General features: G+C 51.0%; 8 protein-coding genes across 8 annotated transcripts; 4 read left to right on the forward strand and 4 right to left on the reverse strand.

Moving 5' to 3' along the window:
* Positions 1–17: 17 nt before the first annotated feature.
* Positions 18–1,926, reverse strand: N7443_006170 (carbonic anhydrase; the record flags this gene model as incomplete). Its single annotated transcript, XM_056886226.1, has 4 exons — positions 18–449; positions 505–964; positions 1,021–1,700; positions 1,753–1,926. The coding sequence occupies 4 exons, from the start codon at positions 1,924–1,926 to the stop codon at positions 18–20; spliced, it is 1,746 nt and encodes a 581-aa protein (XP_056741674.1).
* Positions 1,927–2,342: 416 nt separating this feature from the next.
* N7443_006171 (amidohydrolase) lies at positions 2,343–3,929 on the forward strand (the record flags this gene model as incomplete). The annotated part of the gene is made up of 2 exons (XM_056886227.1): positions 2,343–2,813; positions 2,874–3,929. The coding sequence occupies 2 exons, from the start codon at positions 2,343–2,345 to the stop codon at positions 3,927–3,929; spliced, it is 1,527 nt and encodes a 508-aa protein (XP_056741675.1).
* Positions 3,930–4,552: 623 nt separating this feature from the next.
* On the forward strand, positions 4,553–6,314 carry N7443_006172 (glucose-methanol-choline oxidoreductase; the record flags this gene model as incomplete). Its single annotated transcript, XM_056886228.1, has 3 exons — positions 4,553–5,158; positions 5,211–5,574; positions 5,638–6,314. 3 exons carry the CDS (start codon positions 4,553–4,555, stop codon positions 6,312–6,314), a joined length of 1,647 nt encoding a protein of 548 aa, XP_056741676.1.
* Positions 6,315–6,361: 47 nt separating this feature from the next.
* N7443_006173 (uncharacterized protein) lies at positions 6,362–7,945 on the reverse strand (the record flags this gene model as incomplete). Its single annotated transcript, XM_056886229.1, has 3 exons — positions 6,362–7,089; positions 7,143–7,515; positions 7,610–7,945. 3 exons carry the CDS (start codon positions 7,943–7,945, stop codon positions 6,362–6,364), a joined length of 1,437 nt encoding a protein of 478 aa, XP_056741677.1.
* A 442-nt stretch (positions 7,946–8,387) lies between these two features.
* N7443_006174 (uncharacterized protein) lies at positions 8,388–8,850 on the forward strand (the record flags this gene model as incomplete). Its single annotated transcript, XM_056886230.1, has 4 exons — positions 8,388–8,465; positions 8,517–8,590; positions 8,641–8,685; positions 8,742–8,850. The coding sequence occupies 4 exons, from the start codon at positions 8,388–8,390 to the stop codon at positions 8,848–8,850; spliced, it is 306 nt and encodes a 101-aa protein (XP_056741678.1).
* Positions 8,851–9,054: 204 nt separating this feature from the next.
* N7443_006175 (NAD(P)-dependent alcohol dehydrogenase) lies at positions 9,055–10,348 on the reverse strand (the record flags this gene model as incomplete). Its single annotated transcript, XM_056886231.1, has 3 exons — positions 9,055–9,258; positions 9,315–9,943; positions 10,012–10,348. The coding sequence occupies 3 exons, from the start codon at positions 10,346–10,348 to the stop codon at positions 9,055–9,057; spliced, it is 1,170 nt and encodes a 389-aa protein (XP_056741679.1).
* Positions 10,349–10,609: 261 nt separating this feature from the next.
* On the forward strand, positions 10,610–12,911 carry N7443_006176 (transketolase family protein; the record flags this gene model as incomplete). Its single annotated transcript, XM_056886232.1, has 4 exons — positions 10,610–10,761; positions 10,823–10,932; positions 10,987–11,984; positions 12,039–12,911. The coding sequence occupies 4 exons, from the start codon at positions 10,610–10,612 to the stop codon at positions 12,909–12,911; spliced, it is 2,133 nt and encodes a 710-aa protein (XP_056741680.1).
* Positions 12,912–13,738: 827 nt separating this feature from the next.
* N7443_006177 (RTA1 domain-containing protein) lies at positions 13,739–15,016 on the reverse strand (the record flags this gene model as incomplete). Its single annotated transcript, XM_056886233.1, has 4 exons — positions 13,739–14,083; positions 14,138–14,532; positions 14,603–14,738; positions 14,792–15,016. 4 exons carry the CDS (start codon positions 15,014–15,016, stop codon positions 13,739–13,741), a joined length of 1,101 nt encoding a protein of 366 aa, XP_056741681.1.
* Between the last annotated feature and the right edge of the window lie 361 nt (positions 15,017–15,377).

The following is a 15,377-nucleotide window of genomic DNA, read 5'->3' on the forward strand; positions in this document are numbered from 1 at the left end:
GTTCCCAAGTGAGATGACTAGGTGGGGAGTGCTGGTCGTCCCTCACGCCCGTCCATTTTCTTGTTTCCGTCATATGGAAGAACCAGATTCATTATGACTCCTACAACAGCGGCGATAATGAAAGGTGTCTCGACCATCAAGTTGATACCTTCCTCAAAGCCCTGCAGACGCACATTTGAGCCACTATAATCCAAAATCTTCGAAAACCAGCTGGTTGACACGATGTCAATGAACCCAATGCCCAGTGCAGTGGTCAGAATGAAGCGATTGCGTCGTGTAAATTCAACCAGACTGAGAACTCTGATACCGGCGACCACAATTGTGCTGTACAGCAACACTTGCATTCCTCCAAGCACGGATGGGGGCATGGAGCCAAAGACTGCACCAAACTTGCCAAAGATTCCCATGAGAACCAAGAATCCTGAAGCACACCATCCTGCCCTTCGACTCTGCATTTGACTCGGATTAGCGTTTTCCAGTACCTGTGGTCATGGGAAAACTTACAGCACATCCAGTCAGAGAGATCACACCGTTGTTTCCGGCCTGGCTAACCATCGGCAACCCCGTACCCAAGGCACTAATCAGACTACCCAGGCCATCGCACAGAATTCCGCCTTGAATCCGGCTGTTAAACTCAATACCATCAATTTCCACGCCTGAAATCTCGGCTGTGGCCAAAATATCTGGCATGCAACTGACTGCCTCGCAGATAAACATGATGAGCAGCGGTAATACCAATGCTCCATCCACTGACAACTTGAAGGTGTGTACCCAGAGAAACGTTGCGACCGGGGCTGCATTGATATTATCGCGCGACCAATATCCAGTTGCTCCAGATATTATGCACCCAACTGCAAGTCCGAGAACAACCGATGCAGAGCGCATGAGCGGCGATCCGAAAAGTTCGACGATGACTATTGTTACGAACACGCTGAATCCGAGACCAATGAGCTTCGGGTCTCCCCTAATCATGAGAGTCAGTTTTGATATTGATAAAAGTGGGATAGATATTTCACTTACCAGGGCAGTGGCTTCGGTGCTGCGGTGTCGGGACATAGTGCATAATAGCCCGTTCCACCGTTACAGTTAGAACTACCTCCCCAGTTTTCCATTCCATTGGAGATCAAGTACACCCCGACAAGCAGAAGAAGTGTGCCTGTTACGACCTTTGGGAATATTCTGTTAAGTGTCCTCGGTGGAACGAAGGACATCACTATTTGAATCCAAACAGTGCACAGCATGGTACCAAGCATGGCGCCCCATGCATCGGGACACGGAAGCTTGGAGCCATCGGAAGAGGTAGGGCATGTTCCATTTGAATAGCGCATGTCGGTATAACTGAATGCAATTGCAAGGATATCAAATGTTGGTCCGACCACCGAGAGAAGTCCGGTGCCGATAAAGAAAGGTGTTTTTGTCAGATGCACCCGAGTCACTTGCAGAGCTGTTGCAATTCCAGTGGTGATAAATGCCGCTGAGACAAGATATTGGCTTTCTTCCGCCGACAGGTAAAATGCACCGCTTGCAATCGCCAGTGGTGGCGAGACTACTGATCCAATCATGGTCAATGCATGCTGCAGACCCAAGATGATCGTGAGTAGGATGGGGACTTCATCGTTCAATCCATAGAACGGTGCCTCATAATCCTTGTACTTTTTGTTCAAGGGCCAGATATTGGGGGTCACAAGATAGACGTAATCCTGTGAATGCTCGTGTCAGCTTTGGAGATGACAAGTGAGGCAGCTCTCATACGTAGTCTCCGATCCATCCCTCTCTTGTGGTAAAGTATCGACGAAGGTACTGCCATCGGGTCTCGGCGATAGGCGAGACTTCCATAATTTGTGTTTCCCTGTCACCCGAATCAAAAGAAGTAGTGACCGGCAAATGTACATTTTCTTTCTCCGGCGACCTCCGTTGATCATCCATGGTCATTGGTGGTGTCTAAGGCAGTATGGTCTCGAGAGTCTGCGGACTTGCTGGCATTTGGCACAAAATGGCCTGGAGATCGGCCTTCCATGCCCTCCGATATATAGCCAGCTTCGAACCCTTGACAGTTGAGGCGATGGTTACGATAACAGTATCTTTGCATCATATCGATGGTCCAAGTGTCTTGTGTATCGGTATCAAAGTGCGGAGATAAGACGTAGATTGCTTAGCGTCGGCCGAGGTTCTGGGGTCTCCGCGTTGTCGCCCCAGAGTCCCTTGGGAGGAATCAGGGTCTGATTTAATACGAGTCCATATAGGCAATCAATCAGGGAAATTTTTGACGAGCTCCTCAGCTAAATTCTTCTGTCTTTCTCTTCTCTGTTTCTCTCGTACTTTTCGCGCAATTTGCAGTCATCATGGCGAATGCTGTCTCTCTTCCTCCATCCAAGATTTTCTATGGCGCGACGATAATTACAGTCAATCAAAGGCGGGAGATCATTCGAAATGGATATCTTTGTGTCGAGGGCGACCGAATCACCGCCGTTGGAAAGTGTCCATACCCAGAAGCTTTGCCCGCTGGCACCAGGGAGGTTGATTGCCGAGGCAAAATCATCATTCCAGGGTTGATCAACACTCACGCCCATCTTGTTCAATCATTGCTTCGAGGGCTAGCTGAAGATTTGCCACTGCACAATTGGCTCTGCGACGCGATTTGGCCCCTTGAGGCCGTCTTTCAAGACGACGATGGGTTCCATGCGGCGCGTCTGACTATGGCCGAGATGCTGAAGACGGGCACAACCTGCTTTCTCGACCCAATGTTGACCTACCGCGCTGGCTTTGATCAGATCTGTTCTGCTGTCGGTGAAATGGGTATCAGAGGCTGTCTTGTATGCTCAAATCCTGTCCGATGTTAGTGCCTTGCTAATATTTCATTTCGCGCGCTGTAGGGAAAACTGGTCAAGTTCACAGAAACCAATCGCCAACTCTCAATCACCGACCCGCGAGACCGCGACCTGCTTGCAATGTCCATACCAGAGCTTCTCAATGCACACCGGAAACATCACAACAGCCACGACGGCAGGATTCACGTTTGGGCTGCGGCAGGCACACCTCGAGGCACATCAATATCGCATTATCTTCAGCTTGGCGAAACATGTTCCAGCAAGGGAATATCGGCCACGATGCACTGCGCGGAGGCTCCTCGCGATCGCGTCATCTATCGCGACACATACGGTTGCAGTGCAATGGAGTTCATCCGCGATGCAAAGCTCTGTCCCCAGCCCATGAGTGCACCTGAACACGGCAAAACATCCCATCAACTGGTTCTGGCACATATGGTGAATCTCGACAACAATGTTGATATTCCGTTGCTAGCGGACACGCAGACCTCGGTGGCTCATAACCCGACTTCCAACTTGAAGCTTGCTTCTGGTGTTGCTCCGGTTCCATCTATGTTATCTAATTCGTCGCCTGTCAACGTTTCTCTGGGAACGGATGGTGCGCCCTGCTGTAATCATTATGACATGTTTCAAGAAATGCACTTGGCGGGGATCCTTCACAAAGGTGTCAATCACGACGCGAGTCTCATTCCAGCAGAAGTGGCATTGGAGATGGCCACCATTAACGGAGCGAGAGCGTTGGGATTGGAAGAAGAAATTGGAAGTCTTGAAGTTGGTAAGAAGGGTGACTTTGTTGTAATAGATCCGTATGGGCGGGGTGGACTCGGGGCTGCACCCTGGAGCGACGACTGTTTCAGTCATGCAGTAAGTCCGGTCACCACGGTTGTCCACGGATGTACCGGTCGTGATGTGGAAATAACGGTGGTGAATGGAGATATCCTAGTAGAAGATGGCAAGCTGGCGGTTGGAGGGCGAGAAAAAGAGATGGAGATTGTTCGTATGGCCCAGACATCTGTCAAGGGCCTGTTGGAGCGGTGCAATACGGGCCGCGATGATGATGCCAAAGTGGGAGCAAAGCTGATGCAGCCATGGTCGTATATTTGAGTGAATAAAAGGCCATTTCCACATGGATCCAGCTTCATCGAGCTCAGTGATAACTTGATTCTCATAAATCTTCCAGATTGATCGGTCAAATAGTTCGTTAAATATATCGTGTTCAGATGAGAACGTTGAATTCCCATAGTGTGCAAACTGGCTTGCCAGTCCCTTATGCCAATTCTTCCAGTTGTGAATCAAATTAAGCAAGAGAAGAATGGTCAGACAGATCATATCTTGAGAGTACATTCGGACGCTCTTCGGAGTGGGAGCTTCCTGCGCGATGTCCGAAAAGGGAAATCCGATATCCCAAATTGGAAAGGCGTTTCGCCGACTCAGGCCACGTGATGGTGCGTACGCCTTCCTATTCCAGCTACCCATCGTCTCCACCATTGCCAGCGTCAACAGCGTAGAGCCATGGCGGACGTTTCGAAGCAAAAGGCCCGGCGGCTCACGCGATGTCGAACAGGTTGTATGCGTTGCAGGACTCGCAGGCGGAAGTGTAAGTGATCTTTGTCTAGTGATTTTAGCGAGAGCTCACCCAAGGCACAGGCGACGAAGGCAAACCGCGGTGTCGCAATTGTGTTGACAGAAACTTCCAGTGTCAATACGGGCCGCAGCTCACTTTTTTGATGAAGAATGCACAGACAGTGCAGCCATCAGAGGTCGAAACTGCAGCTGCTAGTTACGACGCTATTCGGGTGCGTGCTGCTAGACTGCAATGTAGGACCCTGCTGATCAAGTCACAGTTTGTCAATGAAGACCCTGAACAGGAGAGTCACGACTCTGGCGAGGTCAAAGGTGGGATATCCCCACGGAGCGAAGAGTCCCCAGAGCTATATCATGAACCTACAAGCCCAACCACACGTAGGTCAACGCAAAGAGCCGATGTCGAGTTGCCACTTTGGTCGTCCGATGAACCTTCTGTGACCCCTATCTCACAGCCTAATACAATACTGTTCAGCGATAATGACGAGTCGGCAGTCGCTGGGTTATTGGCACTGGGAACAAGTACCAGTGATGTGCTGGGCCCGGACTTGAGGTTATCGGACTTTGGTGTCTCATCGATGCCAACACAAGTGCCAATGGGCCAGGTGATGACTCCGTCAAAGTTTCCGGGCTCTGCAACGGCCTTTTCTCCAGCCCAGATATCTCAATTGTCACACCAGAGCCATGAATTATCACCAATCGAGACCCTCGAACTACTTCGCCACTTTCGCTACGAAGTTGCCCCGTGGGTGAGTTTGCTTACTATATACGAAACAGAGAATGAACAGCTGATATGACTAGTTGGACATTTGTGACCTTGGCCAGCTCTTTGGAATCCAGGGGTTGCAATTGGCAATGATATCGCGGCCAATCTGGGCATCTGTCCTAGCTCTGTCGGAGGCCTCGATAAAGCTGCAACGTCCTGAGCTATCAAGTACGGGAATCGACAAGGCGGTTGGGGCCCCGTCTATTTCAGATATCAACTTGGACGTTACAAACCTCATTTTCTTGCGTGCTTTAAACGAAGCGAAGAATTGTACCACGGATATATTTCGTGCATGGTCGCCGAAGAGGATTTATGGCAAGGAGCTGATGGAAACAATCGCTCCACATGCAATTGGCCGTGACTTGACTTCTGCGATTTATTGGCTGCTTGTAAGACTCGGTAAGTCCCAGCAAATATTTTGCGCCTAGAGCACTTTTTGACTGACAACGCCTAAAAATCCAGATCTCGCAGCCGCGTTGGCTACTGATACCAAAATTCAAGTTCCGCTTCCTCCTTCTTTCCCCTATCACGCGGGTGAAGATATTAAGGCTGATCCATTTGCAAACGTGTTTTGCTTCGCCCATCGCCCTCTCTGGCTTTGCGCAAGAGCAGTAGAATTTGTGCATAGTATAGACCCATCCCCGCAATCCCCTCTACTTCAAACCTGGATGCAACTGATGGAGGAATTGGAGCTATGGCACCAGGAGCGCCCCCAAGGGTTCCAACCCATGATGGAGCTTGAGATTGAGGACCAGACAGCTGATTCGCGGCAGAGCTTTCCTCTGGTGCTCTATGCAAGTGGAGGAGGGGTGTTCGCCAACCAACTTTACCACACGGCCATGCTGCTTTTGATTCACAACAAGCCACGCACAGCACGGATCAATGGTTTGACCTCGGTGACAATGTCGCCATTGTGGCATGCGCAGCGCATCTGCAGCATTGCCCTTAATAACGACCGGCGCGAATGCTGGGATCCATGTCTCTTGGCTTCGTTTCTGATGGCGTCCCGCCGCATGACGCACGAGTCACAGCAGCAAGAGATTATTCGTGGGTTCGAGCGCATCCAGAAGGTCACTGGGTGGGATGCTGGGAGGTTGTCGGAAGACCTACGAGCGGAATGGAGCCTTCTTGAAATGTAGACCGTCAAGTTCGCTCGGAAGATACTTCATCAACTTCCAGTGCTGGTTCAGTCAGCTGCGGGTGATTTATAGTCTTTGGAACCCCAATTGCGAGGCACTTGGTAGCCCCAGGCAAGTTCCAGATCTCGAATACGCCAACGGGCGCCCCATCCCGTCTCCCCCTCTATTTTCTGAATGATGTCGATGATTATCGCATGCTCGGAGACGTGACTGAACAGACGCCCGGCTATCCAGAGGGGTTGAATGGCGTTGTTCAGACATCCCTGGTGTGGGTTTGCCAGGGAAATGCCGCAGATTCGCCGCGCGTGCCACAAAGCCGAGATCGTAGGCGCAGGTTGTAGTTTAAGAGATTTTGGCATGATATTCAAAAGCAGAATGCAAGCAGTGTGGTACAGTTGATTTGATGAGATGGCCGCCCAGTGCAGAAAGAGGATTTGCGGGAATGGCTTGGTCTGAGTGGTGTGCACTGGCAATAGTTCCGGTCGGCGATTTTGAATCCACTGTTGCAAATCCTCCCAGAGTCGAAGCCAACGATGATTGAAGGTCTCCCCGGTGCATTCATTCTGCGCCGCCAACTCCACGAACTGGGTGCGATCGGAGACCAACTCGCACGTTTTGGCGCAGAGATAGACGGCATAGTTAGCCTGCATGTCTGGAGATTGAACAGCTTCGAAGAGTCGGCTAGCGTCGTCTTCATTGCAGTCCGGCGCGAGCCACTTGCTCGGTCGAAGAAGGGTGCTCTGAGTGCCATCCGATATGAGAGCGCCACATACATCTATAACCGCATTAGCAATACATCCATCAATCGCAGAGCAACTAGTTGCTTACCCATGCGCACGTAGCACCAGAAGATTGCTTGTAACAACCCGCTGCTGAACCCATTGATCCCAAAGGCATCGAAGAGCGCAGTACATCCCTCCAAATGACGGCGCCAGTCTTGGGCACGCGCAGACATCATTTCCAGACAGCATAGCAGCACACATGCTGCGACGACCTTTGGGTCCGGGTTCTGCAACAGCGGGCTCAGCAGACGAATGGCCTCCTGGTACAATTCGATGCTGTCAAAGGAGTTTCGTATTCCTTCCTTTCGTTCCATCTGGCGTGCGGAGATGGCAAGAATCGCATAGAGCAGTGCCGGGAAAGTACGAGCGAGGGCAGGAATCTGGACGCGAAAGGTGCATTGCGAGTCGAACATGTCAAGCTAGAAGGAGAAGGCATCAGCGCACGATCTTCGCCTGCACGATCGTAACCCTTCTTTGAATCTTCATTGTGCCGTGTCTGATCGAAACACCTACCCATGGAGCTACCTGGCCTACATAGTTTTTCAAGTATTCCACTCGCCGGGTATTGGAAAGCGCCGGTCGGAGCGGTAGGCGCTCCGTCTCGTGCGGCAGCTCCCTCGCGTGGCCCTGTGCAGCGGGGCTCCCCGCCCGTGTTGGCGCTGCAGACTGTGCGATTGTGAAGAGCATGCATCGCAGCTCTTCCTGTGAAGCCAGGAATCCCGGGTCATGCGAGAACCCATCGTGGCCCCAGCTGGCAGTTCCCAGCGGCGACGCGAAGGCTGGACCATCGGTCGAATCGGAGGGAGTATATGCGGGCGCATGTCTGTATCCAGGCCAGTCGCTATCCATGATATTGCTGCTTAGAACGAGAGCCGGGGCCCTCGTTCAGTTGAGAACTGAATTGAGTTGTGAAGCTGGAGGAAAGTGTGGGGAAGAGGCAGGTCGGCCAGTTTCTCAATCCGGCAAGTCTACACCCTTGTCCGTGTCCTTGTCCGTGTCCTTGTCCTTGTCCTTGTCCTTCGGCATGGCTTCTACTTCAACCAACACCTACACCAACACTACCCTAGAAAACAGACCATACTACATCCGAATAAAAAAGATGGATTCGTTGCACGAGGGATACGATGGCATGTTGATCATTCCGATCCCTCTGCAGGAACCAGTCACTCCTGCAACGGCGCCCCTGCAATCCAGTCGCCCTTCTATGCAAGGGAGCCCTTTCGAGGTCTCTTGATAAACACCGACATCCCGGTTTCGACCTTTCACTGACACCCGGACTGCTATCTGCACCATGTACGGCCTCAAGCAACTCGCTCTGCTGAGCTTCATGCTCCTACCCGTTTCCGCCAAGGACCCAAACAAGACGATGGTTAGTTTGATCCTCCTGTTCCAATATTGACCACACTAACAGGTAGATCAGGTTGGATTGGAGACTTCAGAGCGCAGCTACGGTGTCGATGTACCAATTGAGGATTGCCACGATCTCGATGAGGAGTATGTCGCTATACTTCACACCTTCCAGGTATCATTCTAATCCATCACAGGGAGGTCTTCACAATCTCGGTCAAGAAGCACTGCCGTGTTTTCACGTAAGTCAATATTTGTGCGACCAATTCCCGAAGACCCTGACACTCAACCTTCCCAGCGGCCCACTGTGCACTGGCCGTAACACGGTGCTAAGCCCCGGCGACCACTCCAATGACGACCCCGTTCCCATCACATCGATCTACTGCCACGCGAAGCGTCCATACTAGAGAATAGTCCTATGATACCATGTGCCTTTCCATAGGCTACGAACCCTCCTTCTGGCCCGGTCGGCTCTGAAGGAAAATACAAATTGACCCGTTAGTATTCTAATGCTGATTCGACTTCGTCAAAACATACTTTGGCTTCTCATGGGCCCCGTAAAGCAGCTCTGGGTACTTCGTACGTGTATTCGTTGATTGTTTATCTGTAGTCTATAATCGGGCTTCCTGTTCATCTACCACCAATACCTTGATGGTACCGTTGCGAGGATCGGCACAGAGATGCAGAGCATCCTCGGCCTTTTCAAGCGGGAAAACATGCGAGACCAGTTTCTTCAAGTCCAAGATGCCGCCACTGAGGCACTGGATCGCTGGTGGCCACGTGTCACGGTAGCGGTTGATGAAGCGTAGGTCAATCTAGAAATATCAGTACTCGATTTGATATAAAAAGAACCATTGGAGGGCTCACTTACCTCGGCAAGAGAAAGATGCATAAAAGGCAAATTGTTCATCATCGCTTTGCCCACTCCAATCACCATCACGGTGCCGCCTCGTCTCGCAGTGTATGCCGCTGTACACACACTGCTCTCCACGCCGGTGCACTCCAACACCGTGTCCGGTGCCACGTATTCAGACTCTCCGAATAGCGCACGGATGGCTTGGGCATTTCCCTGGGCATCCTTGTTCCTATCCACCTGGTAGGTAATGCACGAAGGAACAAAGTCCCTGGCAAAGGCCAACCGGCTAGGCTCCAAGTCCGTGACAACGATGGGGTGCGCACCTGATGCACGAGCTGCGGCCAGAGCGATCAGGCCAATCGGACCGGCACCACAAACTACAACTCCCCGTCCCAGGCTGAGCCCCGTGGACCTGATGCCGTGCATGACCACCGAAAGTGGTTCGAGCAGAGCACCTTCGGCGAAACTGACATTGTCAGGTAACTTGTGCAGCCACTTTGCCGGATGCACTTTGAATCTTTGAATTGTACCGTGGTAGGGATAGACACCAGCGAACTGAACGTCTTCGCAAAGGTTGTATTGTCCCTCATCACACAAGAAGCAGTGCTCACAGGGCACTCCAGGCTCCACGGCCACTCGGTCGCCTAGCCCAAATATATCAGCACTCTGCAAAGTCTTGCTGCATAAAAAGACGAAAAAAGAGAATACATACCAGCCTTTAGATTGTTCACATCTTCACCACATTCTAACACAATCCCCGAAGCCTCATGGCCGATAATGCAGTCACCCTCAAACACCAGAGATCCGATGCGGCCAGTCTTCCAAAAATGAATATCCGATCCACAGATGCCTGTGGCTTTGATGTGAACGAGTACTTCTCCTCGCCCGGGCGCATAGACTGGTGCGTTCACCGATTTCAAGTGATGGTCGGCAGTCACTTGTAACGATGGATTGGGGGTGGAGGTCTGTATCACCGTCTTATTGAGCGGTTTTGGAGCAATGGCAATGGGTTGCTCGCCTGGTTGACCTACAAGTACTGACGGCGCCATTCCAAAGATTTCTTTCTATATCAGCTCTTAGTGCAAGACATGGAGAGGAATAATTCTTTAAGTACATGAATGCTGTCGGCAAAGTGGCCATGTTGATCCACGCGAGGTGGTTGAAACTTCCTATTTTGTGTGAGTGGGTTCAAGTTTCCCGATTCGGCGCCTGCCTGAACGGGTTGTATTTGTCGACATCCATGTCCGAGTATTTGAAGCTCGCGATCCCGTTGCTGTAGCCCATGTCAATTCATTCTCCGTATTATAATCATGACTGTTACCAACGGTGTTCATGTTCACAAGTCGGTGCCTTCAGCTCTGCCTTTGGTGCAGAAGCTGTCCAAGGACCATGATCTTGTTCTCAAGACATTCCGTCTGTTGATCGCAGATCTCTGCCAGCAGTTTAGCGGTGGCCACCCTGGGTATGTTGAGGTTTGATTTCGTGGTGTTTGTTTTGTGATCGGAAGATTGACTATGTCCTAGTGGTGCCGTTGGCATGGCCGCGATTGGTGTCTCTCTGTGGAAGTATGTGATGCGCTATGCGCCGCACACTCCCGACTTCTTCAACCGGGATCGCTTCGTTCTTTCCAACGGTAAATGCAGGCATTGCAGCTTTGAGATCAACAAACTGACTTCCTACCACCTAGGCCACACTTGTCTCTTCCAATACAGCTTCTTACACTTGACCGGATACAAAGCTATGACCCTCGAGCAGCTCAAGTCCTACCACTCAGATCGCGTGGATGCACTTTGCCCTGGACACCCGGAGATCGAGCATGAGGGTATTGAAGTCACCACAGGTCCCTTAGGCCAAGGTATTGCGAACGCAGTTGGTCTCGCCATGGCCACCAAGAACCTGGCTGCCACCTACAACCGCCCCGGTTATGATGTTGTTGACAATCACACGTGGTGTATGATTGGTGACGCTTGCTTGCAAGAGGGCGTCGGCCTCGAGGCAATCTCCCTTGCTGGTCACTTTCGCCTGAACAATCTCACTGTCATGTATGACAACAACCAGATTACCTGCGACGGGTCCGTCGATCTTACAAACACGGAGGATGTGAACGCCAAGATGCGTGCCTGTGGCTGGAATGTGATCGACGTCGAAGATGGTTGTTTCGACATCGAGGGAATCGTAAGCGCCTTGGAGCAGGCACGGGCGTCCAAAGACAAGCCTACTTTCATCAATGTCCGCACTGTCATTGGCCTCGACAGCAGCGTCGCTGGCACTGCCGTCGCTCACGGCGCTGCATATGGTACCAGCAGTGTTGCCGATATTAAGACTCTCTATGGCTTTGACCCGGAAGATCACTTTGTCATTGGTGACACCGCTCGTGAATTTTTCAAGGGGCTACCAGCTCGCGGTCAGAATTATGTTCAGGAATGGGATCAGCTGGTGAACAACTACACGACCGAATATCCTGAGCTTGGGGCAGAGTTCCAAGCCCGTGTGCGAGGCGAGCTGCCTGCAGACTGGCAGAAGTACATCCCGACGAACTTCCCCGAGAAGCCTACTGCCTCGCGTGCTTCATCTGGTCTCGTCTTCAACCCTATCGCGAAGGAGCTGAAGACCTTCATGGTCGGCACGGCCGATTTATCTCCGTCGGTCAACATGATCTGGCCCGGCAAGGTAGATTTCCAGCACGTTAGTTTTGACCCTTTCCATTCAACACTTTCTTCCCACTCACCTTATCCGTAGCCCGACTTGCGCACTAACTGCAAGATCGACGGCAACTACTCTGGCCGTTATATTCACTGGGGTGTTCGTGAGCACGCAATGGCTGCTGTCTCCAACGGTCTTGCGGCCTATGCCCCCAATACCATCATCCCCGTCACATCCTCTTTCTTCATGTTCTACCTTTACGCCGCGCCAGCAGTCCGCATGGGCGCCTTGCAACATCTCCAGATTATTCATGTCGCCACTCACGACTCCATTGGCATGGGTGAGGATGGCCCTACCCATCAGCCCATTGAACTGGCTGCATTGTATCGTGCCATGCCAAACCTGCTTTATATCCGTCCCGGCGACAGCGAAGAGACTGCCGGTGCTTGGATCGCTGCTATCAATGCCAAGAAGACCCCAAGTATTATCTCGACTTCGCGCCAAGTCCTTCCCCAGCTTACGAACACTCGTCGTGATGGTGTCGCACTCGGCGCCTACGTTCTTTCGGAGAATGAATCAGCTTCAGTAACCCTAATCGGTGTTGGAGCCGAGCTTTCCTTTGCTTTGGAGGTAGCCGAGAAGCTGAAGACCGAGAAGGGTGTTACTGCTCGGGTTGTCAGCTTCCCCTGCCAGCGCCTGTTCGAGCAGCAGACACTCCAGTACAAGCGTGATACTCTTCGTCGGCATCAGGGTATCTCCGCCGTGGTTATTGAGCCGTATGCGCCGAACGGCTGGGAGCGGTACGCGGATGCGGGCATTTCTGTGAAGCGTTTCGGTCACAGTCTGCCTGGCAAGGCGGCATACAAGTTCTTTGGCTACGATATCGAGACATTGACAGCTAAGGTTGCGGACTACTTAGATCAAATCAAAGGAGGCGAGCTCCTTCGCGGCGAATTTGTTGAATTGTGAAAGATTTGATTGATCCATAGTCTTCGGTGTTGGTGGGGGAAAATCGGGTCTACATAGATCATGCGACGAGAATATCGTCATTTTTACGAGCATTGCATCAATCTGATTGATACTCTAATTAATTCTTTCCTTGCCTTTATCTTGTAGCTGTAACACAATCGAATTGCGTGTATGTAGTTCTTGCCTCGGTGCTATCAGTACATCTTGTCCGGGCATTGATGCCTCGGGCTCTACATTCAAAGGTATACATCACTACCTAAGTCGACACCCCCAGCCGGGGAATGATTTGCAGCCAGCACCCCAGGACCCACGAATCGGCGGCAGAAGTCATCTCTTTCGTCACTCCTGAATGTCGTGGCACCAATTGCGGGGGCCCTCCGCAGAGAGGGGGCTTCGCCCAATGCGGCAATTGGAAGCGCTCTGGCGTCGGGTCTGTTCCGACCGTTAGCGAGCTGTGCGGGCGTTATTTTCGCAGTGTCGGGTACGCATACATTTGCGATTCGGGCTCTCAGTTAAATGAGATTCTAAGTCGACACCGTACTACCATTACCGATTCCTTAGTATAGAGAGACACTCGTCTTGAAATACTGGATGATGATCCACCCCATTACTATGTGGAGGGTGCCACAAGATGGATAGGTTAATGAGAACGGGCCATAAATCGTAGGTTGGCATGATTCAAGAAAAATTAAAGCAACTCTGGTCTATCGCATTTATCTGAACTCCCATTCTCAGATGAGAAACAAAATTTTGCAGGTGCAGCAAAGAACTGCGCACAAGAAAGGGAAGTCTCTATAGTATGTTCGCTCAAGAATGCAGAAAATCGCTCAAACCCCATACTCGTGACCCGAATACTCTGGCGCGTGTCCTCGGGTGCCATGGGTCTGAAGAGAGTAGGAAGCGGAGTCGTCGCTTCCCCAGCTCCCTCTCTTCTTTCGCTCCTTTTCCATTCTCGCGGTTCTCTTCTTCTCTTTCTTCTCCGCACGAGTGAGTTTGATGAATTTCGAGTCGGGCCCCTGCAAAATGCGGCCAGGGTGGAAGACATTCAACACAATCAATGCCAAGAACATGGGCACTGCATCGAACACATACTCGTATACTTCGTGGGTGAGGATTTGATTACTGGTCGATGTGCCTTGTGCGTATTGAGCAATGCGGAAGATAATCCGGACCTACAGAATATTGTTAGCAACAACTCATCACAACAAGGGATTCTTCTGACATACCGTGATCAAGCCCAAAGCAACGTAGATGGTGTAGAACAGCCATCGCCAGGGATATGAGCCATGGCTTAGCTTTTGCAGATCAGTCTCTGTGCCGCTCCTTTCCAGTTGCAGGAGTTTTCGGTGCAGGTGGATTGTCAGAGCCAAGAAACAGAGAATGAATAGCTCCTGCAGGCCAATACCGCCCATATATAAGTGCAGTCCCAACATGACCGTCTTCATGCTCTCGCCAGTGTTAGATGAGAGAGCTGCTCCACCCAATTGTACCATGAAAGCCAGAATGTCGAGACAGACGAAGATCAGTCCGAAGCGACGGGCATTAATGCGACCGAGTTTTTTGTCAGGAAGGAAAAAGTTGACCATGCGACCGAGGGTCATGTAAAGAAAGGCGTTGATCCCTGGTAAGCTCATGTTAGTGTATTCAAATCTTTCTGTGGTGGATTTATTCTATCTCAAGATTCGACTTACAGATCGGTGCCAAGAGGAAGAAGATGGTGTACCCTGTGTCGAACAGATCGCTATTTTGATGCCGTGTTTGTAGTGTACGAAAGACGAATGCACCTAATTCCCAGGCAGCGCCCATGATGACGACCCATGCATATCCCTGCGTGGATTGTTAGCCGAGCAAACTAAAGACTCCAGTGAGAAGAGCTATACTTTCTTGTAGGCCACTGCTTGAACTATATGTACGATAGTTGTCAGGCCATAAAGTGCGCAGAATAAAATTGCTGCGGCGAATGAGGGCACATAATAAAGCACGGCATCACAAGATTCTGGGGGAAGATAGCCGTTCTTGCCAGGAGGAATGTTGTTGACACAAGTGGCAGAAGCTGTCGACGAAACACTCGTACTTGTTGCAGCAGATGTTACCGTAGAGGTCATGGTGGAAAAGGATTCAAAAAGAATTTTCTAGGTCTAACTCTTAGTTGACCTACGGCTGTAGAAAGGATTGAATGTTCGTGGTGTGGATGGGGGATTATCTTCAACCAGCTGGCTCCTCGAGGTACATATAGCATGTTCCCCATTATTTTCTACGAGGATTATGATACTTGAATATGCAGCTTTGCAGCGGGGCGAAGCAATAGGCAGCATATTTAAAGTGTTCTGGCCCCAAATTTAGCCTCATCTTAAACGAGCTGTCCAATCAGGCCCCGTCAGCATACGATGTCAGCTTGTTCAAGCCACTGTAATCATGTTAGAAGCTTCCACGGAAGATTCTATTGGCTTGTTCGTATACTATTTA

The sequence above is a fragment of the Penicillium atrosanguineum genome (assembly GCF_028827265.1).
Source record: "Penicillium atrosanguineum strain IBT 20685 chromosome Unknown utg000004l_segment0_segment0, whole genome shotgun sequence".
In the NCBI taxonomy this organism is placed as follows: Eukaryota; Fungi; Ascomycota; class Eurotiomycetes; order Eurotiales; family Aspergillaceae; genus Penicillium; species Penicillium atrosanguineum.